At 39.3% G+C, this 14,083-nt stretch overlaps 1 protein-coding gene across 1 annotated transcript in view; it reads left to right on the forward strand.

Moving 5' to 3' along the window:
* Positions 1-14,083, forward strand: part of ADGB (androglobin) — a 248,133-nt gene that overhangs the window by 148,417 nt on the left and 85,633 nt on the right. The window contains exons 17-22 of the mRNA XM_008006725.3: positions 621-723; positions 3,445-3,586; positions 5,344-5,458; positions 7,927-8,094; positions 13,089-13,224; positions 13,836-13,973. Of these exons, the coding sequence (XP_008004916.3) occupies positions 621-723; positions 3,445-3,586; positions 5,344-5,458; positions 7,927-8,094; positions 13,089-13,224; positions 13,836-13,973 (802 nt within the window). The remainder of the gene's footprint in view (positions 1-620; positions 724-3,444; positions 3,587-5,343; positions 5,459-7,926; positions 8,095-13,088; positions 13,225-13,835; positions 13,974-14,083) is intronic.

A 14,083-nucleotide genomic window follows, 5' to 3' on the forward strand; every position in this document is an offset into this window, starting at 1 on the left:
ACCACATCTCCTGAGAACTCCATCGCTAGAAAAGCAAGGGATAAGTCTGCTCCCCTGATTCAATCACCTCCCACCAAGCCCCTCCTTCAGCATGTGGGAATTACAATCCAACATGAGATTTGGGTGGAAACACAGAGCCAAACCACGGCAGGTGTATATCTGAAGCTCCTGTGGAAAGAAGGAAGAGAGAGCTTATTTCATGTACCATCCTGTAAAATAACTTAAGACATCCAATTGACCATTCCCATTATCTGCCAGTTACTTACTCTGTGGCCTTTCTGCCCATCAAAGACCCATGCTTGAGTACTACTCTGCCCTGGGCTCAGTCTCTTCTCTTTCTTATTTGTGGAACAAGCATATCCCTTTTCTTTCCTCACAGAGGAGAGCTCTGCCTCTCTCTGATATGGTGGTGGCCAGTCCAACACAGCGCTGCAATTTCCACAGATGGTTGCCAACATTCACCCAGTATAATTTTCTTCATATAATTAGATTCATAAAGTGTTTATTTTGACACTAAGTTTCCTGTAAATCTTAGATGTTATACTATGTTTCATTACAAGTGAAAATAATAGCATTGATCAACTGATATTAAGTACGACAACTGCTCTAATTTCTTGCAGTTTTCAGAAGAACGAGTGTCCTACTATCTATTTGTAGATAGTCTAAAACCTATTGAGCTACTGGTTTGCTTTTCTGCATTGGTACGCTGGGGGGAGTACGGAGGTAAGAGGACTCTGAGAAAATGATAGCCTTAAAGCCCAGATCATGTTCAGGCTAGGGAACATGCAATAATAAGATTTTTAGAGGCCGGGTGTGGTGGCTCACACCTGTAATCCCAGCACTTTGAGAGGCTGAGGCGGGTGGATCACCTGAAGTCAGGAGTTCTAGGCCAGCCTGGCCAGCATGGTGAAACCCCGTCTCTGCTAAAAATAACAAAACTTAGCAGGGCGTGATGGCAGGTGCCTGTAATCCCAGCTACTCAGGAGGCTGAGGCAGGAGAATCGCTTGAAAACCCGGGAGGCAGAGGTTGCAGTGAGCTGAGATCATGCCATTGCACTCCAACCTGGGCAACAAGAGGGAAACTCTGTCTCAAAAAAATTTTAAAAAAATTTAAAAAGATTTTTAGAAGACCATGGATGAAGGAACTTCCTCCCTTTCCAGAGTTTCTCCAGAGTCCCACTGGACCACCTACACCACCTCCTCTGATGCTCTTACTCTGCAGACACCAGGGGTTGTGCTCACTCCTGCCACCTGCACCTCTTCTGGTTGTACTAATCTGTTCACCTTTTTGGTGTACTTAGTCAATCTGTTGTTGCTGTCGTTGTTGACCTGCAGCTGTCATCATTCTTAATTATTTCAACATCTATTGAAAAACAAACTATTTGTTTTCGATTTGATATCCCAACAATCTTTTCCTCTATCCCACCTTGGTCTCCTATTTTCATGGTTACCCTGTAGACTTTAAGTTTACCCTTTTTTTTTTTTTTTTTTTTTGGTGCATCATCTCAATCATCTCAATTTCAATCATCCCCCCTCACTGCTTGACTCTCTAGTTCACTCTACAGAACTCCCACTCCTACAATTTTGGAAGTACTGGGACTTTCATTACTCTCTACCCTGCCACTTTTTTTTCTGTCCATCACAGATATACCCTCCACACATTTGCTCTTTTTACCCCCTCATCTAATTTTCCTGGAAAAACTTCACTATTGGTTAAACTTGATGCTATATCCAACTCGCAGTTTCAAGACAGCAGCTGAATGTGATCGGAGGGGAGACAAACAAACATACTGGCTAGGCCTGCTTAAATTTGAGGAATGCAAATCTCAACAAGGCCTTAAGCACTGCCAGTATTTCTTTCGTTCATTTATTCTCCCACTCTTATTTATTCCTGTAGATGACTATTGCAAACCCTCAAACATGCTTTCTCTCTTCAAATCTTCAACACCTACTCTTATTCTCACTTATGTTCAGCTGATGACTTGCTGCTAATCTCACTGAAGAGACAGAAGAAATCAGAAATGATTTCTGCTTTCAGAATTTCTATCTCCCTTTCCCACAATGAACTCTCTCAAAATCTAGGCCACCTTCCTGCTGTTCTAATGGATAGAAAATCTCTGCTCTTCTGCAAAGCCAACCCTTGCATAAACATGCACACACAGGCACATACTCACAAAACTTCATTCTTTTATTCTTTGGCCTGTTTTGTTAATTTTTTTCTTTAGCTCAAATTAACAGTACATGGCACTGTAAATGTACAATAAATATTTCCCAAATGCTTAATACTGAATGTTTGTCAACATGTAGGGCGGGGATTTTTTTTTTTTAAACTGAAGTATTGCCAATGTTTTGAATGGTGTCTAATGTACAGCAGGTGGCTAGAAAATACTTGTTGTATAATAAGTTTTCCAAAATTTAGTGATCTAGGTTTAGTGCATCTACCAAACCAAAAACTCTGAAGCCACACCATATCCCAGAACATTTAAATTCTATAGGCATGAAGGCATTTCAGGTAATGTTGTGAACTTATATCCTCAATTCCAGTGTTTTCTGGAAATAGGGGAGAAAATATCTTGCCCTCAGTCACTGATGAACAATTAGCCTATATTATTTATCCATTTTTAAAGAAAAACTTGATATTAAATTCAAACTTTGTTAATTGCTTGCTTTCTACATAATGTCAAAGACTGAATCAAAGGTAAAAATTTTGATAAACAGGCTGGGCATGATGGCTCACTCCTGTAATCGTAGCACTTTGGGAGGCCAAGGTGGGCGGGTCACCTGAGGTCAGGAGTTCGAGACCAGCCTGGCCAACATGACGAAACCCCGTCTCTACTAAAAATACACAAATTAGCCAGGGGTGGTGGCAGGTGCCTGTAATCCCAGGTACTCCAGAGACTGAGGTAGGAGAATTGCTTGAACCCAGGAGGTGGAGGCTACAGTGAACCGAGATTGCACCACTGCACTTCAGCTTGGGTGACAGAGTGAGAATCCATCTTTAAAAAATAATTTTTTTTGATAAACAGTGAGATTTTTGGAGTTATTTTTTATACTGTTTTAGAGAAATCTCTTATTTTTCAAGATGTAATATGTTTTCTTCCTTTAAAATGGAATCTAGAAGGATATTGTAGTTACTACCATAGAGATAATAAAAGCAATGCTATACTACAATGAAAAATTTCCTCCTGCTTCTGATTTTCCTATTCCTGGTTTCTTCACTTGAGAGGATTGTTATAAGAAAGAACATTGAGCAGGGAGGAAGACCTAATTGTTTCTTTCTAGTAATTTACCTGGAGTAATTTCAATGTTTTGTGAACATTCAATAATATTTCTAATGCTTCATTATTATTATTTATGTTGTTAATTTAAAAAAAAAAACAGTACTAGTGAATGCCAACTGCACTTTCACAATCAAATTTTGATACCTTTTTACTTATCTTAAAGCCTTAACGAAAGACAGTCCTCCCATAGAGCCTGGGCTTCTCACAGCTGAGACATTTTCTTGGAAATCTCTGAAACCAGGCAATCCTGTTCTGAAGATTCACACATATGCTACCAAGGCTACAGTGGTTCGTCTGCCTGTTGGGTATGAAGTGACTTCATTTTTCCCGTAATAAAAATGGTTTGAAGCCTTGCAAATTGTTGGTTACTAAAGAAGTAAACAATATAGACTCTAAGATATTGTTTCTTAATTTCTCAAGGCATAGGTCCATCATTATTATTCTTGAGAAAAATAATTCCAAAAAACTACATTGAGAAATACTGTACAATGAATACCCCTTTGGGAGATTCATAATTGTCAAAGATTCTGGGAATATATTTAGTCGACAATACTGCTTAAGCTTGTTTAACCCAGCATTTTCTAAAATTAATTTATAAGTATTATACACATAACACTGATAATACTTTAAATATTATGAATTTTCTCATAAATATTTCTTACAAGTTTTCTCACCAATATTATAATACTTAGCAAAAACCTTGATTTTATTTAAATGCAAATTGAGAAATATGCATTTTACCCCACCAATCTAGATTTTCCTGTAGCTGATTTTTGTTAAATAATATTTTTAATTCAGATAAAGCTGGTTAAACACATTAGTTTCAATTTTAAAGAAAATACATATGATGGAAATTTTTTTATTTTGATGAATACAATTCAAAATATTACCTCAAATTTCGGATGAAATAAATGTTTTCACTAGGCTTTGAAATAAACATTTTCACTAGCTTTTACTTTTTCCCAAGATCCATCATGCTTGTTTTATGTGATCAATGAAAAACTATGGCTCTTATGCAAAAAGCAAAGCCTCAGCAACAAATGCTAAAATAATGGTGTCAGGCATCTAGTACTTCTAGAAAATAATACATTTTGAAACTTTAACATTTCTCACATCTCCCCTTTATACTCCAGCAAATCAAATTACTCTGTCCGAGTGCTCATTCATTGAGACAACCGAGGACAAGGAATTTAATAAAGAATCTTCTTATATCCGCTTTTTCCCCCACAGAACCTAAACCATCAGCATGTATGTTTTGAACATGCTCTAAATCTGCAGTCCCCAACGTCAGGGCCATGGACTGGTGCCGGTCTGAGGCCTATTAGGAACTGGGCAACACAGCAGAAGGTGAGCGGTGCCTGTGCTCCACCTCCTGTCAGATCAGCAGCATTAGAGTCTCATAGGAGCGGGAATCCTATTGTGAACTGCACATGCAAGGAATCCAGGCTGGACGCTCCTTATAAGAATCCAATGCCTGATGATCTGACATAGAACAGTTTCATCCTGAAACTATCCCCAAACCAAGTCCATGGAAATATTGTCTTCTGTGAAACTGGTCCTTGGTGCCAAAAAGATTGGGGACTGCTGCTTTAAATGCTCAATAACTGGAGGAACTTGAATATCCCTGCTCTCACGATACAACAACCTGGTAGAGGAGATGCAATTAACATACATGAAATGATGCATTCATGAGAAAAAGACTGTGAAGTCTACACAGCTCTATACCCGCCTGAGCTCTTCTTGTTGTTAGGTGGAAATCAAGACTAGTCTTCACACCATGACTACAGTGTGTGGGAGGTCACTCCGGCATGTACTGGAGAGAAGTTTGGCATTTAGCCTAACTATGTTTGTCCTACATAATAAGTAAAGTATAGATTTCGTGATCCTGTAGGGTTCTTATAGAGTGCAAATTCAAAGATCCTTATCTCATCTGTGTTAAAAATTGAACTCTTCACTAACGTTTGACTTTGTTTGAGTTCCAAAGTGTGAACAAGCAACTCACAGGTCAAATGCTACCACCCAGAAAGCACTCGGTTCTCATCCAGCACCCCTTCTCTTTAAGGAGACACGTGCTACTCTTCAACGCATACTCCCCGGTAGGACACGCCATACACATCTGCAGCATGGTGTCATTTGTCATTGGGGATGAACACGTCGTGCTGCCCAACTTCGAACCAGTAAGTATTTTTGCAACAGCTATTTATTAATTAATTAATTTGTTTGTTTATTTAGGGGTGGAGTCTCACACTGTTGCCAAGGCTGGAGTGCAGTGGCATGATCTCGGCTCACTACAACCTCTGCCTTCCAGATTCAAGCAATTCTCCTTGCCTCAGCCTCCCAAATAGCTAGGATTACAGGTGCATGCCACCACACCCCGCAATTTTTTTTTTGTATTTTTAGTAGAGACGGGGTTTCACTATGTTGGCCAGGCTAGTCTCAAACTCCTGACTTCATGATCTGTCCACCTCAGCCTCCCAAAGTGCTGGGATCACAGGCGCGAGCCACTGCGCCCGGCCACAACTGCAATTTTTCTGTGCTTTATTTTCAAAGATTTTGAACTAAACACATTTTTATTTTATATTCAACTTACTCATTTTTTACCTTTTAAAACTGTTAAGTATACTCTGCAAGAAATCCCCACATGCAACCATGAAGTCTATAATGAAGTCTGAAGCCTGTAGGTATACAAGTGAAATATGTATACTTTTCTCCAACAACTGCTCTCACCTATACTCTGTTGAATCTCTTTTCATTTCTGTTAATATCTTAGTTAGATCCCGTGGTATCATTGGTTCTTTGGGGTATAAAAGATCAGTGCAGTCATTTTTAATACAGTTTAAAATTTTGGTCTCTTTCTCTCCTTTCATTTCTTCCTTTACCTAAGGAATTTGGAGCATGTGTCTCCGGGATTTAGCAGGGAAGGAGTAGCTCAGAAGCTTCAGTCTCTTCACCTTCGTCTCCTCTCACTCTTCTTGGTCTCTTCTCCTTGGTTTCTCTTGCTTCTCTGTTCTGATGGGGTCCGAAAGAAGAGATGAGGTCAATGGGACCAGTACGCCCCCTGAAATCTTCCCTTGGTTTTAGATGTCCTTTGTGCACGTGCATTTGGGAGAATATTTGCAGACGACCTGCCCACTGTATAATTCCTGATGCTTCCTCAGCTCTAACCCTTTCCCACCAAAAAAAAAAAAAAAAAAAAGAAACAAGCAAACAAAAAACAGTTCCAAATAGCACAACCTTGTATTGATGGGATTCTCTAAGCCAGCCAGCAAATTTTGTGGCAAACAGATGACTCCCACACATGTCACACTCATGCATTCTACCTTGTCTGAGCGGTGGCTGTGCAAGAGTTCCCAGGGCTGCCTCCTCCTCTGTTTGCTGTACCACCTCTCACCAGTTCTCTTTCTCTCTTGCTCAACAGCCACAGCAAGATCACACCGATCAGCAAGTTCACTTTAGACACAGATGTCACTTATTTCCCTAACTAGGTTTATCTTGCTTATTTCAAATTGTGTTTTTCAAAAAATAATTCTGCTTTATATGGTATACATTGTCAGTTTGCTGTCTCCCTTTAGATAATTTATCTCCTCAGGTGTTTATTTATTTTGGTCTGTGAGCTCACATTTCCCTGGAGATATCACTTCCTGATGTTGAAAAGATTGTTGGAGCTCAAGTCCAAGAAGCAAAAGAGAATAGACTGACCCAAGGGCAGAGTGACTAAAGCTACGTAGAACCGTAATTGATCCCTATCTAATATTTGACCAGAGAACTTTTCTGGTCATGGTTTCACCTTAGGGAGAGACACCACTGAGATGAAGCTTTCTGTAGGTTTCGTCAGGGTTCTAAGTCAGTGTGTTCCAATAATGAGTCAGTCGTATCTGCTTCCATCAGTTTCTCACCCTAGCAAGGCATCTGTGCGCCAGGCACACTTTTGCTGGGCCATTCCCCAAAATTTCAGGACAGAATCGGGAATCATGTTTGCACCATGGTGCCCTCTAAGGGGAAAAGATATTTTGATTTTTGTTTGTTTGTTTGTTTGTTTTCCAATTTTACTTTTCTCATGCTGCTGCCAGGCAACTCCAGGACCACCCACCATACACCAACAACAACAGCTCCAAACACCTCATAGTTTTCTCCGATTTTAAAAAGTTGGTTACTTCCTGAAATTCCTGTCTCCTTCTTCTTTATGATTTTTTTTTTTTTTTTTTTTTTTTTTTTTTAAGAGTTGATAGCAGGAGAGAGCCACCAGCCCATGCTAGATCACCCTCTTGTCTTTTTTATCTTTCTGGCTTTCTCCCTGAAATCTCTGTTTCTCAGTCCTCAAACTCCACACAGTTTTTTCTCAGACTAATCCTAAATGTCCTCAGAACTACGTCTGGTTATTAACACGGTGGGGAAATTTTCCGTGATCCCCAATATGAGGTGAATATTCCTCCTACAGGGTTCCCACTCAGGTAAGAATTGCATTCCTTGTTTTTTATCTCTCAGACTGCAGAATTTAGTAAACTGCCTTGATGTCAAATCCTCTATAAAGAATTATTGAATCAGCCATATAGCAGAGGTTTGACATTTTAACAGAAATTAATCTGTATAAACTAAATAACACTTAAGGATGAGTGAGGGTGGCTGCCATGCTTTGTCTTCACAGGAAAGCTGCCGATTTACAGAACAGTCTCTGTTGATTATGAAAGCTATTGGAAATGTGATTGCTAATTTCAAAGATAAGGGTAAACTCTCTGCAGCTTTGAAGGATCTGCAAACAGCTCACTACCCTGTTCCTTTCCATGATAAAGAACTAACTGCACAGCACTTCAGGGTAAGCTTCTTTGGAACACGATGTTCAGAAGAGGAAACTTTCTTTTTGAAATGGTGTGTCTTCCATTCGGTGACCTCCCAAATCAGAGCCAGAGAAAATACTTTGGATGAAAATAATGTATTTGGGAGGTGATTTCAGAAAGCAGAAATGAGGGAGTAAAAAGAATGAAATGAGAAAGAGAAAGAAATTGGTTAAAGGACATGACAATTACTGCTGTGGTTACTGGGAAGCAGCCGTGCAGGGTGTCCTGAGGAATTATGTGGGACATCCCTTTAAAAGTTCCCACTCAAGGATGGCAAGATGTGGTTTTTCTCCACCAACTCTTTTCCCCAATGTTAGGTGGTTGCCCTCGAGGGCTTTGACTTCCTCACACTTAGAACGTGTGCCTCTGCCAGGCTGAGTAGCATTTTGGCTTCATGGGCAGCCTTGAGGGGGTGAAGCAAAGAGACTTTCTGGTAACCCCTTCACAAGGCACATATGGACCTGTCCACTGCAGTTGCACTAAAACCAGGTGGGCTTATGTCTGGCTTTTTAACCCTCACACTATTAACATTTTGGACCAAATAATTATTCTCTCTCCTTCAATTTTTTTGGGAAGAGATTTAGAAGGATTTGTGTTAGTTCTTCTTTGTTTTGTAAAATTCAACAGTAAAGCCATCAGGTCATGCACTTTTATTTGATGGGAGACTTTCTCCTTTTTCAAGAGATGAGGTCTTGCTCTATCAACCAGGCTGGCTTGCAGAAGCATGATCATAGCTCATTGCAGCCTTGAACTCCTGGGCTCAAGCGATCCTCCTGTCTTACCCTCCCAAGTGGCTAGGACTACAGGCATGCACCACCACACCTGGCTATTAAAAACAAACAAAAATTTAAGAGACGGGGTCTCACTATATTGCCTGTGATGGTCTTCAACTCCTGACTTCAAGCAATCCTCCTGGCTTAGCCTCCCAAAGTTCTGGGGTTAGCGACATGAGTATTGTGCCTGGCCAACATGGGATACTTGTTATTACTAATTTAATATTGCCCCTATGTGTCTAGGAATTTGTCCTTTTCTTCTGGGTTAACCAACTTGTTGGCGTATCATTTTACATAGTAGATTCTTATGATTCTTTGTATTTCTGCAGTTCATTTGTAATGCCCTGTAGGATGTTTAATAGCATTTCTGGTCCCCACCCTTTAAACACCAGTAGATTCCAGCTGTGATAACTGAAAAAGACTTCAGACATTGCCAGATGCCCCTGCAGGGAGGGGTGGCATTGTCAGATTTAGCAAATACAAATACAGGACACCCAGTTAAACTGTATTTTGTGTGCAAACAAACCATATGTGCAATATTTAGGACAGAAGTGTACCACTGTCCCAGTATACTTATAAAATTACTTATATGAAATTTATTTTATCCATTATTCAAAGTTTACTGGGTGTTTGGGGTTCTTGAGGAAATACAATTAGAAATAAAATCTTCCAACTTAGATGACCTGTTCACAAGGCAGAAGAGAAGGAAAACAATTTATCACTGAATGAAGTTTAAGCCAGAAGAAGATGATGCACATGATAGACAATCTGCTAAGAGATTACAAAGACAAAAAGCAAACAAAAAAAAAAAATCTTACCCCAAGCAGATACAGCCCATTTCACACACAAACTGTCAAGATAAACAATATGTAGTCCTCAAGGAAAAAGACTCCATAGTACCTCCTGCTACACAATATAGTTCATCCCAAATTCACTTGGTATAGGGGTGACCATCTGTGTTAGGTAATTAGCTTTATGAAAAGAAAAATACTTGTAACACCTTCGTATCAGCAAGGTACCCACCAATGCTAGTCTCCTACTCTCCCAAAGAAACTGGGAAATACTGGTGCTATCTTCCATGATGATTAACATTTCAAAGAAATGGTTCTCAGGTCCTAGAGAAAAACATTCCTGGGCTGTTAAATGGGCAAGAGGCTTACTTAGCTTTTTAGAAAGATTTACTGGCCAGCCCAAATGTCCATCAGTGACAGATTGGATTAAGAAAATGTGGCACATATACACCATGGAATACTATGCAGCCATAAAAAAGGATGAGTTTGTGTCCTTTGTAGGGACATGGATGCAGCTGGAAACCATCATTCTCAGCAAACTATCACAAGAACAGAAAACCAAACACCGCATGTTCTCACTCATAGGCGGGAACTGAACAATGAGATCACTTGGACTCGGGAAGGGGAACATCACACACCGGGGCCTATCATGGGGAGGGGGGAGGGGGGAGGGATTGCATTGGGAGTTATACCTGATGTAAATGACGAGTTGATGGGTGCAGCACACCAACATGGCACAAGTATACATATGTAGCAAACCTGCACGTTGTGCACATGTACCCTACAACTTAAGTTTAATAATAATAAATAAATTTAAAAAAAAAAGAAAAAAAAGAAAAGGGAAAGGTTTTAATAGAATACCTAAATAGAAAAGTCCAGCAGAAATTTGGAATGTGACACTGAAGCAGTCACAAAAGATCAAAAGCTGTCGATGGAGAATTTGAGTATTTTTTTTCCCCATAGAATGATGTAATTTCTTAACTGAATTAAATTGGTGACTTAGCAAAATTAAAAAAAAAAAAATGGGTGAATTGTACAGTATGTGGATTATCTCTCAATAAATCTATTATAAAACCCTGTAAAAAAAAAAAAAAAGAAAGAAAAAAAAGAAAAATTAGCCACGTGTGGTGGTGGGCGCCTGTAATCGCAGCTACTTGGGAGGCTGAAGCAGGAGAATCGCTTGAACCTGGGAGGCAGAGGTTGCAGCAAGCCGAGATCACGCCATTGCACTCCAGCCTGGGCAACAGGAGTGAAATTCCATCTCAAAAATAGATAAATAAATAAATACGATTTACATACATTTCCGAGAGAAAGAAAGAGAGTGAGAGAGAGAGGAAGAGAGAGAGAGAGACAGGAAGAGAGAGAGAGAACTTATCATTACAAGTGTCCTGAATGCAACCTCTTTCCTTCTTTTTCAAAGGGAGTGATTAAGTCTCTTATTTTTTGATTTGTACTTGCCCTTACAGTGTAATGTATTTAATTTGGCAATGCTGCCTGAGAGGCAGATCAACTCCAGTTGAGAACTTCTCACCTATGAGAGTAATAAACAAGAAATATTTAACATAATTCACCTGTAGAACAAGTCTGATAGTGCCCCCACCCTTAAGTAAACTCTGTCATCCATTCTTCAAGTTGGTAACTGTTCATAAGATTTAAAATTAAATAAATAAATAATTAAATCACCGTATGACAAAAAAGGCTGTAGTCTCTACAGCTACCACTGGCCCTGAGGCCACAATCAGTATTCAACACCTCTCTCCTCTGCCACCCATTCTAGATTGCCTTCTTTTGCAGCCAGTTCTTCTAGTGGCTCACCGGGTGGGTGATCCAGATTCTCCATCGTGATGGGTGAAGGATCTTGGCTACCTTACTGTAGCCAGGCCATGGTTGCTACAATTACTCATTCACTATGGAAGCATCAAGAAATGTCCCAGCAAGTTTCAGACTAAATTCTCCCTGCTCCCTTAATGTAGCAGAAACCCTAGTACTCATGATAATCAATGTGAATTCTCCTCCTATCCTGTTACATTAACTCCTTTTTTTCTGCTTATCCACCAAGATGAGAGGCCCAAAGCAACCACACATATGTCATAGTTTAGGTTTGTCGTAAATAATACCGTATTCCTTGGTGGGATTATCCCTTGTTTCCTTCCTTCAAGAAATGTGTTCTGTAATCTAGCAAACCCATTATTGTGGGGGAATCGGGCACAGATTCTGCAAATGGGTCATGTCAGATGATGGAGAGGGAGGCCAATCTTACTTGCAACTTTTGAATCTCAGGCTTGTGTGTTTTAACTATGCAGATACAGTACCAGATATTGGTCTTTGGTTCCATATGTACGTACTTCAAGCGTCATCTCCAGGCTGGGTTTTTAACTGAGCCTTCTATGTGTCATTTCAATCTACCAGGAATTTTATCAATTCTATGTATGGAATATGTTAGGACCAACATGTTCCAGACTATTCTCAGTGGTTAAATCCTTACTCTATAATGCAACTCTTGGTCCACGGGTATGTTAGCTGAATCCCATGTTTGCAAACCAGATTTTCTATAACCTCTTGGATAATGATGCTGGCCGAGGTACCAAGGACACAGAAAGCAAACTCATAGCTGAGGCAGGAGTCAATTCTTGTAAGGAATCAGTGACCCACCTAGTGGACGTCTAGTCCACTGAAAGCAACTTGCCACCAAGTAACTGGCCAGACTTCTCGGGGGACGATACCATATCAAAGACCAGAGTCAGTTTCTACTGCTGATAGGTTAGATGAGTGAGCCTGGATGAAAGAGCGCCCATGTGGTTGGCTCACCATTTCATGCTACCAAGATGACTCTGCATGGGCCCAATGTAGCCCTGATTTAATATGTAAGGGGTCTTGGTGAATGAATCACTTATGCAGAAGGAAGCTATTTGGTTTAAAAAAAAAAAAACAACTCCATTTTATACTTTGATAATTACACAACTATGTGACATATGATGAAAAAACTTTGTCTAAGTCTAAAAGAGTTTTTTCAATATGAGACTAGTAACACTACTATGTGATTAAAAAAACTCTAAGAAATATATTTTCATTTTAAATAGCATACAAAATAATAATGTGTCTTACAATGGATGGCATCTTAGAATCAATAAAATAAGCTATTTAACTTGCTTAAGCACAAGGATAATGCTTTTTTTTTTACCTTATTCTTTACCTCCTCTACCAGTTTAATGCTGTATTTTAATTGAGTCTATATTATAAACATTGTTGTAGAGATTACATTTTATTAAATTAGAAATAATCAAATGATAATTTTGGTATCTTACTGGGCAAGTGAGACTTCAAAGAATCTTCTGTTCGGTTGTGTGTATATCTGAGAAATGGTTATTTTCTTGCTATAAAAAAATTAATGTACTTTATCTGTTGCAGGTTTTTCATCTTTCCTTATGGCGTTTAATGAAAAAAGTTCAAATAACAAAACCTCCTCCAAACTTCAAATTTGCATTCCGGGCTATGGTTTTGGACTTGGAGGTACTCAATTCCTCCTTGGAAGAGGTTTCTTTAGGTACCCATTAACTGTATATATTTAATCAAGGAATTCCTAGTTTTAAGTAAGGTAAATAATTTGAGAAATGTGTTTGTGGAGTAAGTGGAATAGATCTGCGTGGACTGTCATGGAGTTCAAGCAATGCTCTAAAAGCTCAAGGGGCTCCAAGGACCTGCTGGGGATCCCTACTCCTAATCCCCACCACATATACTTCCAGGGGAGCCTAGAATTTCCCTGTTTTATTTACTCCTAACCTTAAAAATGTGGAAGTCACTAATCTATATGATTTGATTTGAAGAATTCTGGCAAGATCCTCTGACCCAAGTAACCCTAGTTTCCTCTTCTTCCCATCATTTTGACATGTCTTTTATTTTTGAGAGAAATCTCCAGCTATATTCACACAGAAATCAATAGTAGTTCACTAAGATGTCTGTATTTTGTGTGTTTTCCCTCCTGCAGAATACTTACATTCTAACAAGAACCACCTAGATCCGGCAATATTAAATATGATGCTAACTCTTGGAATGTAGAATTTTATACGTTGGAGGGCTTTAACAGCTAAAGGCATTGAAACTTGGGGAAGGGATTAAATATAACTTCCAGTCCAAAGTTTGTTTTTCCCTTTCCAGTGGAATGGCTGGACGTTAAATATTCTATGCCTACAAGTGATAAAGAGTATTCTCCTGAGGAAGTAGCAGCAGCAATTAAAATTCAAGCCATGTGGAGAGGAACTTATGTTAGATTACTTATGAAAGCCAGAATACCAAGTATGTATGTTCAAACATTTATAAAATGAACTTGTTTGTATAAGAACAAGTATTTATGTGTGTTAATAAAAGTATTTTAGAGTCACCCCACTTTATGGTTCAGCTAATTA

The sequence above is a fragment of the Chlorocebus sabaeus genome, chromosome 13 (genome assembly GCF_047675955.1).
Source record: "Chlorocebus sabaeus isolate Y175 chromosome 13, mChlSab1.0.hap1, whole genome shotgun sequence".
Lineage (NCBI taxonomy): Eukaryota > Metazoa > Chordata > Mammalia > Primates > Cercopithecidae > Chlorocebus > Chlorocebus sabaeus.